The 16108-nt window shown below is 40.7% G+C and overlaps 1 protein-coding gene across 1 annotated transcript in view; it reads right to left on the bottom strand.

Moving 5' to 3' along the window:
- Positions 1–1534: 1534 nt before the first annotated feature.
- Positions 1535–16108, bottom strand: part of LOC108527098 (titin) — a 284505-nt gene continuing 269931 nt past the window's right edge. The window contains 13 exon segments of the mRNA XM_017868255.1: positions 1535–2855; positions 2992–3294; positions 3818–3971; positions 4073–4764; positions 5503–5659; positions 5784–11392; positions 11518–12111; positions 12470–12775; positions 12871–13446; positions 14072–14371; positions 14478–14783; positions 14914–15498; positions 15600–15902. Of these exon segments, the coding sequence (XP_017723744.1) occupies positions 2557–2855; positions 2992–3294; positions 3818–3971; positions 4073–4764; positions 5503–5659; positions 5784–11392; positions 11518–12111; positions 12470–12775; positions 12871–13446; positions 14072–14371; positions 14478–14783; positions 14914–15498; positions 15600–15902 (10184 nt within the window). The 3' untranslated portion in view covers positions 1535–2556.

Below are 16108 nucleotides of genomic sequence, written 5' to 3'. Positions count from 1 at the left end.
GTCCTTCACTGGGCAGATTGCTCTCCCTCCCCACTCTCCCAGGCCCAAATTGGATCTCAGCGCCTGGGAGCCGCAACTGTAGCAAGTGCGAAATCCTGTCCTCGATTTTGGAATTTTCATCAGCACAGACTATATCAGCCACGGATAAGATATGTAAGAATACTAGCATGTCAAGGCTGGGAATCATCCTTAGGCATCACCTAGCCAGTCCTGCCTCTCATATTAAGGTAAGAATAGTCATTTAACATTGTAAGATGATGTAGTGGTTTATGTTGGCATCACTCAGATATCGAGGGAATGTGTATTCTTCCATCGATTTCTTGATTGTTCACTGTTTGGCTGCCCTAGTCCACGGAGAATTGACCTGGCCAAAAGGCACCCCTCTTCACTTGGGAAGGTTATTTCCCTCTTCCATCCCTCCTCAGGCCCTCAGCTTATAGCCTGTAACCATTGACGGGTTGGTAAGGGGGTACAAAATGTCAGCCCCCTTGCTCCTAGATGGTACCAACTCTGTGGTACAATTGAAGCTCCATGTTAGATCTAGCTGAGGCTTCTGCCGAGGCCCCATTCTTGCTGAGCTTTCTTCCTCTGCCCTATCTGCTGGTTGTCCCATTCCCTTTTTCCCTGAGAGTGATAATCCCTCAAAGAACTACTGAGACAAGAATCCCCGTCTCAGGCTCCGCTTTTAGGGAATCTGACTTCAGACAGAAAACTTGCTGAATAAATTGGTGAAGACCCAGGATCTTCCTCTGGAGAATGAAAACTGACGGTACATTTGCTTCAACTTTGGTCACCTGTACTTACATTAAGGCGGTCAATTTAGGCAAATAACATCATAGGCTTATGGTTAGCAAATTGAAGTGGACAAATACAGCTATTTTTCGCATTATTTTATTACCAAGTCTAGATCAGTTGTTTAAAAAGCGTAGTAGAATGACACTATTTAAAATAGTGTCAATCTTGCATATACCATAATTCTACCATGCTTTTAAAACAACTGATCTAGACTTGGTAATAAAATAGTTCTTTAGTTCTGAGGTCCTTTATTTGTTCTGTCTCAATTTGGAGCTGCAGTAGCCAATATGGACTCAGATGCACAACTGATCATTTTCCCTGAAGTTGTCCTTTTCCGTTCACTATGCTCTTTGAGGGACAGTATCTATATACCGTGTTAATCATCTTTGTATTGTTCCCTGTGGTGTTTAGCACAAAAGATTGTGAAATTGTAGATGGTCAAAATCCATCAAAGATATTGAATCACAGCTGATTCCGAGTTGAATCAGCTCTTCTAAAATATTTTCTTGATATATGTAGAAGATAAATTTTTGGGGATAAATATATCCATGAGAAATATATCTAGGCTTTTTGGACAAAATTGCTGAATACATCTAACATGATAATTTAAACATTTGCTTAAAAGAACTTATAGTATCGGCTGTTTTGAACTTGAGTTGCCTTATCTATCTATGATTGTGATACCTGAAGGTGCATACTTCCCCACCCCAGAATTTCACAGAAAACAACCAGCCACACATTTTGAGGTGCAGATAGCTTGCTTTATTTTGTTGTTACTATCTCAAGGAGGTCCAACAATTATAACTAACAATTGAATTTATATTTGCATGAAAATAACTACATCAAATTGACATTTTGGGCAATTAGTAATATTGTTGTTTAAAATTTAACGACAGCTTTATTTTGTTGTTGTTCTTTAGTTTTTGCTGTGGCTCACTGCTTAGGTGCCCAGGTTTTTCAGGTGCAATTAAAATTTAGAACTACCACACAAAGGCATTGGCTGCACCCTGGGACCTCCAAGAGTTGGCACTGCTCTGGCATAGGAATACTTGAATAGCTTGGTTAAATGAAGGGATGGCCAGGAGATGTTACTTTTCCAAGCTATTCAGGCACTCCTTATGTCAGAGACAGTGTAAAATGAGCGAACAAAGTGTTGGCCGTTACACTTTGCTCTGGTAATATTTGTCATGATAAGTTTGTGTGACATCATCAGAGAAAATGTAAGACATTAAAGTGTTGCTTACAGGAGGGTAAATGCAAACATCACCAATGCCTTACATTTCTGATTCAATAGGTATTGGTGCACATATCAAGTGATATGCACAGCATCATTCTCTTTTAGGTGGACAGGACATCTTCAGTGGGGAATTTCTCAACCCACTGAGGCATACTTAGACATCAACAGTATGTTGAGGCACAAAGATTGATTAAATGTTGAGCAGGGTATTCGTTCCATAAGAAACTTTCTCCTACCAACAGTTAGTTTCAAAAGTTACATTGTAAAATGTCATAAAATAAATGGTACAAAACTTTATAACCGTTAATCCGGCTATATACAGTATGTACATGTCACTAGCAAATGTATAATATTCTTAGGTCAACAATTATGAAAAGATTGAATATTTTTGAACTTTGACTCATTTAGGTTGATACAAAACTACTTTTTTTTTCTTTAAATATTTACAGATCAGAAAGATTAGTCCATGTGAAACATTTGCAGAAAGTTAAGAATGAGTGTAGAGTGTAAGGGCACAGGCCCACTTAAATGGATCGAATATGTATATTCACAGTGGCAGAGTCAGATCCAAATTCATTCCCTAAACTCAGGGTATAAAGTCCACCATCTTGTTTCTGTACATCCATGATGATCAGGGTTGTCAGGTCATCTGTGTTTTCTATGTGGAACCTCCCCTGTTGTTCTTGATTGTGAATTTTTCTTCCACCACAGGACCATGTTACTTCTGGGGTAGGCTCACCCGTGAAAGCACAGGCTACTGTTAGAACTTTGCCTTCATCAATGCTGATATCAGATGGAAGAGCTTCAATTTTAGGCGGAATTCCTTTATGGAACAATGACAAAAAAAGTCTTAGAATCACTGAAAAAAATAAAGATTTGCTTTCTACTGAATTGTGTGTACTAAAGACTACACCATATTACTTGGCTTGTCTACCTCTACCGGTAATTTTATTGCTCACCTCTTATGCCTGCTTTAAGCATTTTACTAGTTGAACTTTCCAGTTGTGTCATACTAGATTTTCCCATAAAGCTGCTGGAACTCATTTCTACAAAGGACTCTTGCATGGAGGACATGCTTTGGGCAGACATGCTTGCAAATTTCATCTCAGTCATGCTGCTAGCACTGCTGCTGCTGAAACTGCTGAAGGAGGCCTCCTGCTTGGAGGCAGACATTTGGACTGACTGAGACGAGAAGCTTCCTTGCAAGCTTGTGTCACCACTTGTTCTCAATACTACCTCTTTGGAAGGTTCTTCAACTAGAGCTGTGGAGCATAGCAGATACACAGTGAACATCAATGACATCTGGTTAATTGGTGACATATGACGCTGACTTACAGAAATGGAAACTTCAACACACACACAGCAGCATAACCCAAACAATTTGCTGTTGAAGCATAAGCAAATACATATATACATACATTTGTCAAGAGCTAGCTCAAATGTCTCCAAAACATGAATCCTTATATTTCTATCACTACATTACATGCAGGTGCTAGGAATCACCAGGAAAAAAATGATTAGTTATATAGAAAGTAATTGACATATTGTGCGTCCTGAAAATAAATGTTACAGGGCAGTTGGTAGCTTTACTTTGAAATGTAATCTATCCAAGTTTCTGTGTAACTATAAAGAAAGTTTGACTGCAAGAATGAATTCACATCGGATGGCTGTCCCTCTTTCACATGGAATTTAATAAGGCTTCTTAGAGTTTTCTGTGCTTGAAAGAGAGGCAAAAAAAACCATCTAAAGGCCTTAAGCATGTAAGAATGGTGAGGAGATACTTACGAAGGACCATTAAGGAGGCTGTAGCTGAACACTGGCCACGGAAATTTTTGGCCTTAATTGTGTACTTTCCACTGTCGCTGACTGATGCATTTCGGATTTCAAGAGAGTATATGTTTCTGGAGCGACTTATGCTGACATTTGAAGAAACAGAAATCTAAGATGAAGGAAAAAGAAAGGAAATGTTGAAGTTCTTTAGATGTGGAAGACATGGTATTTTAGTTTTTTCTTCAATAATATATTCATAATTAAACTTACTGGCAGGTTGTTTTTAAACCATTCGATTTCAGGGGACGGCTCACCACTGATTTCACAAGTAAAGAGAACATTTTGTCCTTCATTAATATTTTGAGATCTAGGCTGTGAGATGAAGGCTGGTGCATCTGAGAGTTCTTTGCTCAGCATCAAATCATATTGACACTTGACGATTCCTTCCTTGGTTTTGCCTATGCAGGTGAGGATTCCTTCATCTCTGTGACTAGCTTGCTTGATGGTGAGGGTCTGATCGCTGCCTGAGACACCATATCGGTACTCCTCAGAGTTGGTAAGCTCTATGCCATTCAGTACCCATTTCACATCAGTGGCACCAGCAATGTTGGCTTTTAAAACCACTCTTTGACCTTCATTTATGCTCATCTGAGTAGAAAATGCTTTAATCTCAGCATGAGTTCTGATTTCTTCTGATGCCTGTGATGTTTTAGTGATTTCCTCATGGACAACGGATTTTTCCAGGGAGGTTGCTGCTGCTTTCTTGACTTCTTCGGAAATCAAAACCTTTGAAGCTTCCTCTTTGAGGGCTAACTTTTCTTGAGATTTTGCCTCTGACATCTTAATTTCTTCAGACATTAGGGCTTTTTGGGAAATTTCCTCTTGGACAACAGCTTTCTTCTGAGATGTAATTTCAGAAGTCTTTTGTGTAGAGACTTTCTGTGCCTCAGTATCTTTTACAGCTAAAAAAGAAACCTCTGTAAGGCAAACTTAATTAGAAAGAGACCCCCCACCTTTTACTCTTCTAGATTCTGCATGTGAAAAACATACAAAGAAAAAAAGTCAACTTCATGCAGTGTAGGTAATACCTAATACTTTCTCAGTTACACTTTTGGAAAATTATCATGTGTGACTTTTGAGATCAGTGTAATGATTCCTTAAACTAAACTGAACCAAAGATGATTCGTATGACTTAAGGAAAAAAGTCTTGAAAAGAATAGTCAAAGGGTTTAGGAGATAAGTCGATTTGGGAAATTTTGAGTAACCAAAACATTAAATTATCTTTCAGAAGATTGAAATGAAAGCAAACTAATTTTAATTGGTAAAACAGAAATCGTTCTTTAATTAACTTTGTACTGCTTTGGAAAATTAGCAACTGTGAAGGTTTAGGCAAGCAGTGCCATTTTGTATATTCACTGACTTTATTCTTAAATATTCCTGGGAGCAGGGGCTGACACTATAGAATCTTATATAATACCATATATAATAAGGTACTTAATAACTGCTTTTTATGCTCGCAGAAAAGCATATGCTAACTTCAAATGTGTGTTTCTACTTTGGTGTACAAATTGCATTCTGGAATTAGGAAAATAATTTTATTTTAATACTTTCTTATATGTGTATATAAGGGGGGATGTTTGAAAATATTTCCCTAATATTATCTTCTGAAAAAATGTGGGTAAAAACAAAAGTCAACCTACCTTTTATTGTTAATTTGCAGCTAGAGGACACAGATCCAGCTGAATTTTTTACCGTACAAGTATAAAGTCCACTGTCAGAAGTATCAGTCTTGTGAATTTCTAAGAGGAACCCTCCCTTGTCTTCAGAGAGTTTATATTTACCTCCTTGTGTAATAGCCTGTAGAATGCAAATGATTTGCACTTTAAAAAGTGATTTCATTTTAAGTGTTTTTTGGGAAGCTGAATTTAGAAGATAAAATATTTTAGAAGACAAAAGTAAGAGACATTTAAGAACTGGTTACCTTTCCATCTTTTGTCCAGATGACAGTTGGCCGGGGTTCTCCAGTAGCCTTAACTGCAAATTTAGCAACACTGTCTGAAGAAACAGTTGTATCGTGCAACCCAGTAACAATTACTGGTTTTGAGGAAATTGGTTCAGGAGCTTTTGGTTCAGTTTTCCTGGTTTCTGTTGACTCAGTGGTTTTCTGATCTGATTTCTTAGTTTCTGATATTTTTGATACCTTCTCATGGATACTCTTAAAGGCTTGCCCCATAAATTGGAAGTTGGTTTTAGACGTTCCACCTTCACCAGAAATCTCACAAACATATTCTCCTTGATCAGATTCAGTGAGGTTATGGATTTTGAGCTCATAGGTACCATCTGCTGAATAATGAAACTGGAAATGCCCATTTTCCTTCAGTTTCTTGCCATCTTTATACCAGGTGACCTCTTTTGCACTTAATACACTGCTTTCAACCACACAGGTCAGCTTTGCAATCTCTTTAGAAGCTTCTGCTTTCAGGAACTGAGTAATCTTTGGTGGGGCAGAGACTGGGAGATGCTGAACTTTCTCTGTTGATGTTGGTTTTGTCTCTGTGGTTGATACGGCTCTGGGGTGAGAAGGTTCTGGAGATTTCACTCGTTTTGGAGACTTAACTGCTTCTGGGGATTTCACCCGAGACTCTGGGGATTTGACTCTTGGTGGTGATGTCACAGCCTTTTCAGTTACCCTGGCCTTTTGAACAGTCAGAGTGAACTCTGCTTCTTGTTTCCCTTCACTGTTTTCTACCACCACGCTGTAATTGCCCTCATCGGAAGCCTGAACTGAAGAGATCTCAAAGGTTGATTTGTACTTTGTAGTGGTCACTTGGTGGCGGGCAGAAGTACTTAGCACTTGTCCTTTACGCAGCCAGGTCATAGTTGGTACCGGCTCACCATCGGTGTCACAAGAAAACCTTGCAGACTCGCCCTCGTAGACAGTCATGGACCGTGGCTTTGTTAGAATTCTTGCCGCCAAAGTCGTCTTGATCTTTGTGGTTGTGGATTTTTCTTCCAGCGACTTTTCTTCTAATGCAGCACTTTTCATTTCTGCAGATGCATAGTGTTCATATGAGGAGAGACTTTCCCTTGTCTCCGTCATCTGTGATTTCACTTCCCTAACAGAAGACGAAGCTTCCATCTCAGATGTTTTCTTAAATGATGAAACAGCATACGCCTCTGTTCTTGTCAGCTCAGGGAAAACAGATCTGGGGACCTCTTCATCTCTGCGCCTGGAAGCATAGGTGGTATAATCCCCTCCTGTTACGTCCAGTGTTGCATAGTCAGAAGCTTCGCCCTTGTAGTTGGTGCACACAGCACGGTAGGTTCCACTGTCATCAATATGACAGTCCAGAATTTCCAGGGTCAGAACTCCACTCATGTTGGTGTAATGAATCTTACTGCTTTCTTGGAGTTCCACACCATTGTGGTACCATTTAACCTCAGCAGTTGGCTTAGACTGAACATTTAAAATAAAACGTGTATTTTGGCCACATGGTACCCTGTGTGAGCGCATTCTCAATGTGATTCGAGGGGCATGGTCCAGTGTGAAAGGCTGCTGACTCAAAACTTCATACTTCCTTTCTGATGTCTTCTGAGTTTTTAAAGCAGCTTTCATGGACTCATACCTGGAAAAGATATCAAATCTTGCAGACCTCTCAAATCTCGAGAGTGATCTCTCACTAGACACAGGGCTGGGGGATCGTGGGCGAGTTCTTTCTGGAGTAGGTGACCTTCCTTCTGTGTCATCTTCGTATTCCTCAGCCGGTAGTGGACGTGACCGGATCAGCTCAGACACCGGCCTCATTAACTCAATATAAGTTGGAGACAGGGAGCGCCGTCGTCTCAGTAGTCTAGATGCGGATGAGGATGATTCTCTTTGAGCACGTTTTGAGATTTCGTATTCTTCCTCAATTTCTGTTATTTCTGTCACTTCTCTTTGTCGCCTTGATTTCTTTCTAGACTTTTCCTCCTTTGACATGTAGTCAAGTTCGCTTTTGTATTCTGAGAGATGCTGGGTGGTCGAAACTGGGCGAAGCAACTCTTCATCCTCCTTCTCAGCCATGATTCTTTGCCGTTGCTTTGGCTGTCTGTACGCAGCCTGGGCATGCCGTTCCCTCAGTTCTGCATAACTTGTACTAACTTCAGCCTTCGTTGGGATGTGATAGGTTGAATACCTGAAGTCTTTTCTTGTTTCCTCCACCTTGACATGAGCTTGTGGTGAAGAGTAACGTAGGCTAGAAAGCTCAAAGCGTGGAGGGCTTCGGCTTGGGGGTGAAGCTGAAAAACCTAACTCAAGCTCTTCTTCAAGACGCAGCCTCTCTTCCTCTGTTCTTTTCATTGCTAAGTAGTCATCAATGGGGAGGAGTAATTCTTCATCAGAGATGTCTCCAAGAGAACGTCTTCTAGGTCGGTAGTAAAAGTCATAATCAGGAGAAGGTGTACGCCGGCGGGCTGGTCTCACTATCTCAAGATCATCTTGGGACAGTTTAGGAATACGCCATTTAGGTCTGTATTGATCCGTAATGCGTGGAAGAGGCATCACATAGAACTGTTCCCATCTTGAGAGGCGGATGCGCTTGGGTCGTTTCTGTACAACTCTGTCAAGTTTCCCAGGCATTTCATACTGATCACGTATCTTTTTATACCACTTCATGTCAGACATGGGCACAAACTGCTTGATGCGTTGGTCTTCTTCTATGGTAGTCTGCTTGTACTTGCGTGGCTCTGGTACATCATAAGGCATCCGGAGTTTTCTCTCCTCTTTCTTTTCTTCTGTCTCAAGTCTGAATTCCCCTTTTACAGTCTTGGTGCTTACAGCCGGTTTGTAAAGGATGGCAGCTTCTCTCAGAGCCTCTTTAGCTACCTGTGTCAGTGGCACACTTTCAGTTCCAGAAAGAATTTCAGCCATTCTGAGGGTTTTGTCAATTTGTTTTTGTACATGTCGCTCATGCTCCTCTCTACTCTTGAATTCCTGTTTCTTGTACCTCAGGCGTTCCACTTGTAGGTGAGCCTGGCAGCTGGTGGACCCAGCTGTGTTAGTTGCTGTGACTCTATAATAACCTGTGTCTTCAGGCAAAGTGTCCCTGATGTGCAGAGCATAATAATCCAAGCCTTCATGGATAATTTCAATGTTAGGTCCAAGGGACAGTGGCTGACCATCTTTCTCCCATTTTAATGTTGGTGGGGGGATGCCAGACACTCTGATCTCAAAGCAGACACTTTGGCCTTCTTGGCATTCTGCATTTGCCAGTAACCTTTTGAACATGGGTCTTAAGGTACTGTCTGTTGGAGGTGGGTGTAGGGTTACCGTCAGCTTTGCTTTACAGCTGTCTTCACCGTATTTGTTCCTTGCCACAACAGTATATTCAGCGTCATCATCTGTAGTGACACTGTTGATTGTTAATTGGTAAAGACCCTTGTCTGACTCAAATGTGTACTTCTTGTCATCGTCACCTGGTTTGATTTTCTGACCTGATTTATACCATGTTACACGAGGCTCTGGGTGGACAGTTATAGTTACTCCAAACCGGACATTTTCACCTACATAAGCTGTCTTATTATAGAGGGGCAGGGTAAATTCTGGTGGCCTTTCCAGGAGTCTCATTGTATCTGTTCTGCGCTTAATTTTCTTCATGGTTCTACGGCAGTAATAGTCATAGACTTCTCTCACACCTTTAACAAATAGCTCTGCATAAGAACTATCTTCACCGTAGTCATTGACTACTTTGCATCGGTAGGTACCATCATCAAATTTGGTAATGTCTTTGACATAGAGGATGGCCACTCCATCTTCATAGGTGATTTCATATTTCTCACTGTCCTCCAGCTGTCGGACGCCGAAGTACCAAGTCACTTGGGTAGACTGATCATAATTTTCAATTTTGCATACATATTTGACGTGTCCTCCTTCTTCACCAACTGCATGCATTATCTGCCCAGAAACTGGGCCAATTTCAATGGATGCTACTTTAACTTTAGCAACACTCACTCCCCTCTGAGATCGAATTGCACCACCACAGGAGATCCGGGCTGCTGACACAACCATGTTGAAGTCTTTCTTGATCAGGGTGTGGTAATAACGCCGGTGTTTTAATGTTCTGATAACTTTAGTACTGACTCTTTCTATATTCTGCTTCAACCATGGGTGCTGGAGAGCCTCTGATGCTGTCATGCGAGATTTCCTCTCTTTCACTAACAACCGGTCAACAAAATCCATGGCTTCAAGGCTAATCTCTTTGAATGCTTCTTCATCGAAAGTATATTCAGCATTCATGATATTCTCAATGACCTGTTGGTTAGTTTCAGCCAGGAATGGGTTGATACCACTCAATAGCACATATACCAATGTTCCAAGTGACCACATGTCTGTGGCTGTGCTGACAACATCATGCTGGTGGACTTCAGGTGCATAGTATTCTGGGGCAGTGAATAGAAGCCTGAAGTTGTCACCTGGTTTCAGCTGACGGGCTTGACCAAATTCTATTATTTTAATGGTAGAGCTTCTTCTGGTTTGGTAAATGATATTTTCTGGTCTAATGTCAAAGTGTCCAATATTATGACTGTGTAAGAACTGAAGTGCTTCACAGACCTGGTGAACATAACTTACAATTTCTCTTTCGTTAAGTTCAAAAGCACTTGTGTTAATGCGCTCAAATATGTCAAGTCCTGATATAAACTCAAAGATCATAACTAATTCTTCCATGCTTTCAAATGATTCATGGAGGTATAAGATGTTTCTATGCCTAGCAATATTCAGAATGGAAATTTCCTTCTTTACCAAAACCTGATCAGTCCCTTTGACTTTAACAAATTTGGCCATGTATGTCTTCTTTGAGGATGTTTCAACACAACGGTGGACAATTCCAAACTCACCACGCCCAAGATCTTCAGCAATCATATATTTCTCATAGAGTTCCTTGGTTGAAGAGTGAGATGCTTTAGTCATGGAGACTTCCCTGGTTTCATCTACCTCTTCATCATAGTTCATAGCTCTGGTCTTATCTTCTTTGGTTATGGTTGGTTCTGAAGGCTCAGAAGGCTTGCTCAGACCAAATTTATTTTCAGCTATTACCCGGAACTGGTAACTTGTTTTTCCAAATAAGTTGATCACAGTATAACGTGTTTCTCGGGCTTGTCCTACACGAAGCCATCTTTCTGCAGTAGTTGCACATTTTTCAACAATGTAGTTGGTGATTTTGCTGCCACCATCAGAGGCCGGCTCAGTCCATGTTAAGTTGACAGAATCTCGTGAGACATCACTAACTTTGACTCCTCTGGGTGGGTCAGGAACATCAGCCACATCCAGTTCAACTGTCTTCTGATCAATTCCAAATCTGTTTTTAGCACAGACCACATAGAAACCAGCATCTTTTCTCTGTACCCCATTGGGGAAAACAAGTGATGTGAAGGATCTTGTGACAATAACTTGGTAGTGGCCATTATTGTCAATGAGATCTTGTCCTTTCTGCCAGGTGATCACAGGATCTGGTTTGCCACTGAAAGGAATCTTGATGCTGACCACTTCACCTCGGAGAGCATGAACTGCTCCCATGCCTTCAAGAGTTTTAGGTAAGTGTATCTTAGCTGGAACTGTATCAGAAAAAAAATAAGAATATAATTTAGCAACACCTAACAATATCTGTTTAAGTGCAATAACCTGCACCCCCCAAGTTAATAACTCATTTAGCCTCAAATTGATGATAATATATTTTTACCTTCCACTTCCAAGGAGGCAGTGCCAGACACAGATCCCCCTTGGTTGGTAGCTCTGACTTGGTAAACTGTGGCATCATCATCTGTGACACTTGCAATGATGAGCTGGTGGTAGCCACCCTTAAATTCTTGAATCCTGTATTTTAATCCATCTGCAATGATTTCTTTGCCTTGTCTGTACCATTTCACGATAGGTTTTGGATGACCAGTCACTTTGCAGACCAAAGTAGCATTGCTCTGATATCTGACATTTAGATTTCTCAGTTCCTCTTTAAAGTGTGGTGCCTGAATTGGGACATCAGATTTGGGAGTGATGGGTTCTGATATTTCACTCCATTCACTTTCCCCACCTAGGTTTTCACATTTCACACGGAACTCATATTCAAGACCTTCAATAAGGTTTTTCACTGAAAAGACAGTTTCTCGAATTTCTTCTGTTGTCACAGAAATCCATTTATTCTGCTTCTTCTCGCGCTTCTCAAGGTAGTAATTTCTAATCTTTGCACCTCCATCACTGACAGGTGGCTTCCAAGCCACAACACACGAATCTTTTGTGACAGCGGTGATAGTTGGTTTGCCAGGAGCACCTGGCTTTCCTATTAAGAAAAACAAAAGATTTGAGGCATGAGATGAAACAGGCAGCTTTATTAAAGCTTATTTATTTAAGAAAATAATGTTATGAGTCCAAAGTTTTATTAAAAAATAGCTATTCCAGAAAATGAAATTAGTTACTTTATACTAAGACATTTCAAAACCAAAGTTCTATTTTAAAAGGGGTTAGGATATATATTTCTCCTTTTAGATATGCAAACATTCAATTAAAATGAAAGAAAAGGCACTTGTACTTTATCTGAATCTTTGCTATTTCCTTTCAAAATTTCTTTCTGTTTAAAAGAATTTCATGCAAAGATGGAACTTTACCATAGGAAGATATGGAAATCAGGTTGTACTCACCAAATGGACTCTTAATAATCACAACTGAGGACACTTCTAGAGGGTCACTGATGCCAAAAGTATTCTGAGCTGAAACCCGGAAGTAATAGCCAGCATTTTCTGTGAGGTTCACAATTCTACAGGTTGTCACTGAGATGGCTGAAGACACCAATTGCCATTCAGCCCCCTCCTTGGCCTCACATTTTTCCACCACATAGTTGGTGATCCAGGAGCCTCCATCATCTGTGGGTGGTTTCCAGCTGATCACTGCAGAGTTCTTCAATAGAGCTTCGATCACAATTGGTCCTGTAGGTTTGTCTGGTTTATCTGTTGGGGGAAAATACAATTGTAGTGATTTTCATAGTGTGTTTTGAGATTTTTTTTTTCTTTAAAATAAAAGCCCTGAAAATAAAATAAAATACCTTGTATTTCCACATCAAGGATGGCATCAACTGTTCCGAAAACATTGCTGAGCTGGACTTTGTATTTCCCAGCATGCGTCTTACGTTGGACGTTCTTCATGACAAGATGAGTATAGTGCTCAGTGTTTTCAATAGTAATGTTTTCTGAGTTTTGCAAAAGTTTCTGACCATGGAACCAAGTCATGGCAGGTACTGGACGACCAATGTACATAACATGAAGCCGAAGTGTAGAACCCACAGCTCCATAATATTTCTCTTTCAGTGGGTAACCAGGATGGAACTGTGGTGTTGCTTGCAGGAGAAGCTTACTACTGGTTTCTACTTCTCCAACCTCATTGGTGGCTATGCAGGTATAAACACCTTCATCTTCCTGTTCCTCTGTCATTACTGTAAGAGTATGTGTGCGTCCATCTGAAGACATTTTGTATTTCCGGCTTTGTATGAGCTCTTTACCAAATCTGTACCATTTAATGTCAGGAAGAGGCCTTCCAACAATCTGGCATGAGAGTTGAGCAGCTTCACCCAATTTGGTGGTAACATCCTTCATTTCTTTGCGTATTCCTGGGGCCTCTCCAGCTGAACGATATGAAAGATAATATTAGGTGATTGTTACTACTCAATCTGTAATCCTTTGTCCTTGTACATCAGGAATGAATTTACCTTATTTACTAACACATACCATGATTTACATATTAGCCTAATTTTTAAAAACTCTTTGAAGTAATTTTCTTAGGATCATATGGTAAACAGGGATTCAATGAGCGCATTGTCACATTTTCTGTAGAATGACTTTTTCCCTTTATGATTGGAAGGGGATTAATAATGTATAGGCTTTTAAGGGACTATAAATTCTCTCTATAATTCTGTAGTATTCTTGCCCTTACTTAGGTTCATTGAAGTGGCATACAGTTGTTGACCTTTCAAATCTTGTTGGGAAATGTTTTAAAAAAGAAACCATTGCATTAGAGGGAATTGCTCAAGGAAAGTGCTCAGTTCACTGCATCTAACATCTCCTGCTGAGGTTATGTGCTTGGAATGGTTTCCTGTAGAAATTATCATATTTCCTGTGTGTGCACTTGCTTTTCTTTCTAAACACTTGCTCTCCAGTAAAGCTTTCCAGGGTTCTACTTAGTATAGAGGGGGAATTAGCCTTAACTTGTTTAGTTTGTAAATCATAAGTAGAGAACTAAAGGCTACTTACATGTGAGTTTAGTCTTTATAGACATAGCAGTCCTTCGAGGTCTGCTCAGCCCAGTCTCATTCTCAGCAAAAACCCTGAATTCATATTCAGTAGCTTCCAGCAAACCCCCTATTGTGAATTGCTTGTCCTTAATCCGTTCCTTACTGCTCTTCTTCCAGGCACTGTCTCCAGACTGTCTATATTCAACCCAGTATCCAAGAATTTCTTTGCCACCATCACATTCAGGTTTCTCCCACTGTAGAGTGACACTATCTTTGGATACTGAAAGAATCTCAAGTTCTCCTGGTTGGCTTGGCTTATCTGAAATATTGTAAAATAATGAAAAGGGAATCAGCTTTACTGGTGAAATAAAAGGACAAAACATGGCTTGCTTCTTTAATTTAACCCCTTCTTCTGAATTCCTTACCAAATGGATCTTTGCAAACAACTGGTTCAGAAGCAGGGCTGGTCTCACTTAGGCCAACATCATTCTGTGCAATGATGCGGAACTGATACTCAGCATCGGGAACAAGCCCCGTGACAGTATACATTGTGGTAGTGATCTGAGTCTTATTGTGTCTGACCCACTTGTCAGTGGATGTCTCTTTGCGTTCAATGTAGTAGCCTGTGACTCGAGAACCACCATCATCTTTGGGCCGGGACCAGGACAAGCTAACAGAACTCTTGGTTACATCGAGTACTTCCGGAGGATTGCTTGGAGGTTCTGGAGGATCTATAAATATAAGTGGAAAGCACACATGTATTAGAGTACAGTCCCAAGTCTTATAAGCCGATGATTTTCATTTAAAAACAGAAAAGTGCTGAAATAATGTTTATAATTTTGTGGTTGAAAGGACACTTACTCAGTGGTGTTTTTGGTATGACTGGTTCCTCAGATTTCAAGGGTTTGCTTATGCCAAACTGGTTTTCTGCTGAAACACGGAAATGGTATTCTACATTCTCTTTAAGGCCTTTGACCACCAGAGATGTACCTCGGACTCTGGAATCAATGGTATACCAGGCGGCTTTAGGCACTTCTCGTCTCTCGAGGATGTAACCTAAGATGTCAGCACCACCATCATCAGCAGGAGGTCTCCAGCTGACCCTCACAGAGCGGGCTTGGATGTCATCATATTCCAGTGGCCCTTCTGGACTATTGGGACTTCCTATCACCCTGACCTTGATGTAGACAGCCTTCTTGCCACATTTATTTTCCAGAACCAGGTCATAAGTGCCAGAATCACCCCTGTCTGCTTCTTTGATCACAAGCTCAGTATGTGTTTCAGATGTTGCAATCATGGCACGCTTACTAATATCCTGGCCTTCCTTGGTCCATTTACATATTGGGAATGGTTTTCCTTTGATTGGTATGGTAAGTCTGATGACTCCACCTTGCCTTACGAAGATACCTTCCTGGTATCTTTCATCAAGTTCATAATCAGGATATTCTGGAAAAAAGGGTAGGGTTTCAATTTAGCATTTGGCGTAGGGGGAGTAAGAAATAAGTCTATGGCAATTATTGCAGAAAGTAAATGATCATATGTCTCACCAAGCATTTCAGTGACTTTGACTGTTCCTGGTACCTCAGCAGGCTCACCAGGTCCACCAGCATTACAAGCTAGGATGCGGAACCTGTATTCTGCACCCTGAGGTAGGTGTGTTAGAGTATACTCTCGAATCTTGGTTGGAGTGGTGTTACACTTGGTCCATTCATGTTGATCTACTTTTTGCATTTCAATCAAGTAGCCTGTGACTTTAGATCCTCCTTCATCTTCTGGAACGCTCCAGGCCAGGGAGACTGATGTCCTTGTTGTATCAGTAACTCTTGGGTTTTGTGGCTTTCCTGGAGGAGCTGGGAATAAGAATAAGACAATATACTGGTTAAAGTTGCCACAAAGTTGAAAATTAGCTGTGCCACCTAACAAATTCAATGACTTGTTGAAACAGGGACTGTTAACATTAGCCTGTTTTTGTGTCTTGTGAAAATTTTATTCATGGCTGGGTATGGTGGCTCATGCCTGTAATCACAGCACTTTGGGAGGCCGAGGTAGGCAGGTA

This window comes from Rhinopithecus bieti, unplaced genomic scaffold, assembly GCF_001698545.2.
Source record: "Rhinopithecus bieti isolate Rb0 unplaced genomic scaffold, ASM169854v2 scaffold_3062, whole genome shotgun sequence".
Classification (NCBI taxonomy): domain Eukaryota; kingdom Metazoa; phylum Chordata; class Mammalia; order Primates; family Cercopithecidae; genus Rhinopithecus; species Rhinopithecus bieti.
Note: the sequence above shows the minus strand (reverse complement) of the source record. Positions and strands in the feature narration are given on the sequence as shown.